Consider the following 3,198-nt stretch of genomic DNA (forward strand, 5'->3'; position numbering starts at 1 on the left):
ACAGATATATACAGTATTATTAATTTTTACATAGAAAAGATTATTGGTCATCATCAGACTTCAAAGTCTGATGAAGACCAGTAAACTGAATCTTTGAAGTTTATGTTAACATTTTCTTAGAATAATTGATACATTTTATATCATTTAATAAGAGAGAGAGAGGGAGGGAGGGAGAGGGGAAGAATTTATGATATTGAAAAGGAAAAGGCACAAGCAAAATTAACTTATATATTTACATACATCTGTGTATGTAAACTGCAGTTTTAGTCATAAAGCACACACACACACTAATTTTACATATATAATTGAAATTTATCAAATTTATAGAAAGACAAAGACAGGTGAAGGAACAACAAAGGATGACAGTGACAATATGTCTGGGCATACACTCAAGGTACGTGCAGAGTATTGGAAATAGTGTGAGGGTAAGTGAGACATGGTACTCTGACTCATTTGGGAGAGCAGTAACTTTGAATAGAATTGATTTGGGCTATGATGAATATGTGCCACCCATATTGGCATAAAGAGCGAGTGTAAAATAATAATGGTGATGATAATGATGATGATGGAGAAGGTGGTGATGTTAATGGTATCATCCTTTCCAATGAAGCAAAAAATGTATTCTATACCTGCATCAGACTGGTAAACTTTTCCTTGTCTTCAGGTGGACTGCCCCTGCTAGCTGGATATTCCCAGTCCATATCTAGACCATCAAAACCTCTGGTTCGGAGGAAGTCTGTGGCATTGGTGTAGAACTGTTTTCTGTTTTCTGGGGTTGATGCCATTTGAGTGAACAGTGCAGAACCCATATTCCAGCCTCCAACAGACAAAAGTACAACCAGCTTGGGGTTCTTCTGCTTCATAGCAACCACTTTTGCATACCTTAAAAATATATATATAATATATGTGTATGTGTGTGTGTGTGTGTGTGTGTGTGTGTGTGTGTGTGTGTGTGTGACATAGAACATAAAATAAGGAAAGATATGAAGAAGCTACAGAAAAGTCAGGTAAGGAAAATAACAGAATGATATGAGGCACTAGAGTTTAGGTGGTTTGACAGGAGCTGACAAACCAGAGAGCTTCACCAGGCTCCAATTGTCTGTTTTGGTTTGGTTTCTATGGCTAGATGCCCTTCCTATTGCCAACCACTTTACAGGATGTACTGGGTGCTTTTTATGTCACACCAGCACCATTGCTTTTTATGTGGCACTGGCACAGGTGCTTTTTACATGGCACCAGGGTGGGTGATTTTTGTGTGGTACATGCATAGGTGCATTTTACATGGCACTGACATGGGTGCACATTATGTGACACTGGCGCGAGTGCTTTTTATGTGGCACCATCGTGGGTGCTTTTTATGTGGCACCAGCACTTATGCTTTCTTCAAATGAAACCACATCCAGTTGTGCTTCTCTTTATAGTAAAATGAGATAACCTAATAAAATATGATACATTACTGTATTGAAATATCTTATAAAACCTATACCAATGTTCCTAAGCATGGAAAAAGAAAAACATGAATTATTCTATGGTATAATCCAGTATATAGTCTAAATGTCTATATCTATAATGCTAATGACTTCTTAAATGTAATTTCTTTCTGATTTTCGATATATCATAGATATCATTCTTTTTAATCTAGATTCATTTAAGGTAAATGTTTCATGCAAAACTTGTCACCTTCACTAATAATTTGAATTTAGAAATTTATCTAGCAGTGTATTATCTGAACAAGTTGTCTACTTAATTTAACTGTCTATTGAAATCTGTAATCTAATGCATTAACATCCAAATCAGTAGTAACGTTGCTCCACAGCACTTCTATCATCCTGACAAAGAACTGCTTTAAAACAAGTTTTTATGAACATAGCCATACATTTAAGAAATCTGGAAAGAAATTTATCACAGGATTATCTAAACATGCCTATTAAAAAAACATATTGATGGCATTTAAAACCCAATAGCTAATCCTCAGTTATGTTATACTTTATGCAAGTGATCATTTTCATTCAAATCTGTGCTGAAAGTTTTGTTTAGATGATAAATTATTGATACTATATTGATTTCAAATTTTGGCACAAGGCCAGCAAGTTCGGAGGAGGAGGTAAGTCGATTAAATAAGTACTCAATTAGTACTTATTTTATTGACCCTGAAAGGATGGAAGGCAAAGTTGAACTCAGAACTCAGATACACAAATACACACATAAAACTTGTGTTATCCTTGGTCTAAAACGACCGAATATGCCAGCATATAAGATGCTCTTTTTTTATTCGTAAATGTAACAAAAATTTAGTCATGCATCTAATGTAACCATATTATGAATTCTATACCATGTGTATGTTGAAACATATCAAATTTGTTTTTTCCACAAAACATACGTGTAAAGTAGGGGTGCATCTTATGCAAGAATGTGTTTTATACATAGGCAGATGTGATACATCTATCAATATATCTATATTTTTGTCTGTCTGTCTGTCTGTCTGTCTATCTGTCTATCTATCTATCTATCTATCTATCTGTCTGTCTCCCTATACATACATACATACATATACACACACACATACACATACACACATACATCATGCATGCACATGTGCATGCTCACACACAATTTTTTAATTAATAGAACTACTTTTGAATAGGAACAATACGATTTTTAGCAATATAAAAGATTTTATCATAGTAAATTAACAGAATATTTTTGAAAAACCAGCTGAGATGAGGTATAGATTCCAAAATGTAAGATACACATAAACTAATAATATAAAGCATCTAGTCTGGTACTTAACTATACATGAATACTTGCTGCCTGTTCCCTTGCGTTGTAATTAATAACAGCAGATTAACTTGAGTCACTAAATAAATATTCTAAACTTGTATAATTAAGTAAGGAAACTAGGACAGAGAGAGAGTGTGGAAAACAATTTTATGTGTGTATATGTTAATGCATGTACATATATATGTATGTGTGTATGTGTATATATATGTGTGTGTCTGTGTGTATGTGTTGTGTGTGTGTATGTATGTGTGTATGTATGTGTGTATATATATATATACTTTTACTCTTTTAGTTGTTTCAGTCATTTGACTGTGGCCATGCTGGAGCACCACCTTGTAAACCTGGTATTGATTCTATCGATCTTTTTTGCTGAACTGCTAAGTTACAGGGACATAAACACACCAACATTGGTTGTCA

General features: G+C 34.1%; 1 protein-coding gene across 1 annotated transcript in view; it reads right to left on the reverse strand.

Annotated features, from left to right (window-relative positions):
• LOC106883980 (acidic mammalian chitinase) overlaps positions 1-3,198 on the reverse strand; it is a 77,877-nt gene that overhangs the window by 7,002 nt on the left and 67,677 nt on the right. Inside the window, exon 5 of the mRNA XM_052971244.1 lies at positions 630-882. Within this exon, the coding sequence (XP_052827204.1) occupies positions 630-882 (253 nt within the window). The remainder of the gene's footprint in view (positions 1-629; positions 883-3,198) is intronic.

Source organism: Octopus bimaculoides, chromosome 10 (genome assembly GCF_001194135.2).
Source record: "Octopus bimaculoides isolate UCB-OBI-ISO-001 chromosome 10, ASM119413v2, whole genome shotgun sequence".
Classification (NCBI taxonomy): Eukaryota; Metazoa; Mollusca; class Cephalopoda; order Octopoda; family Octopodidae; genus Octopus; species Octopus bimaculoides.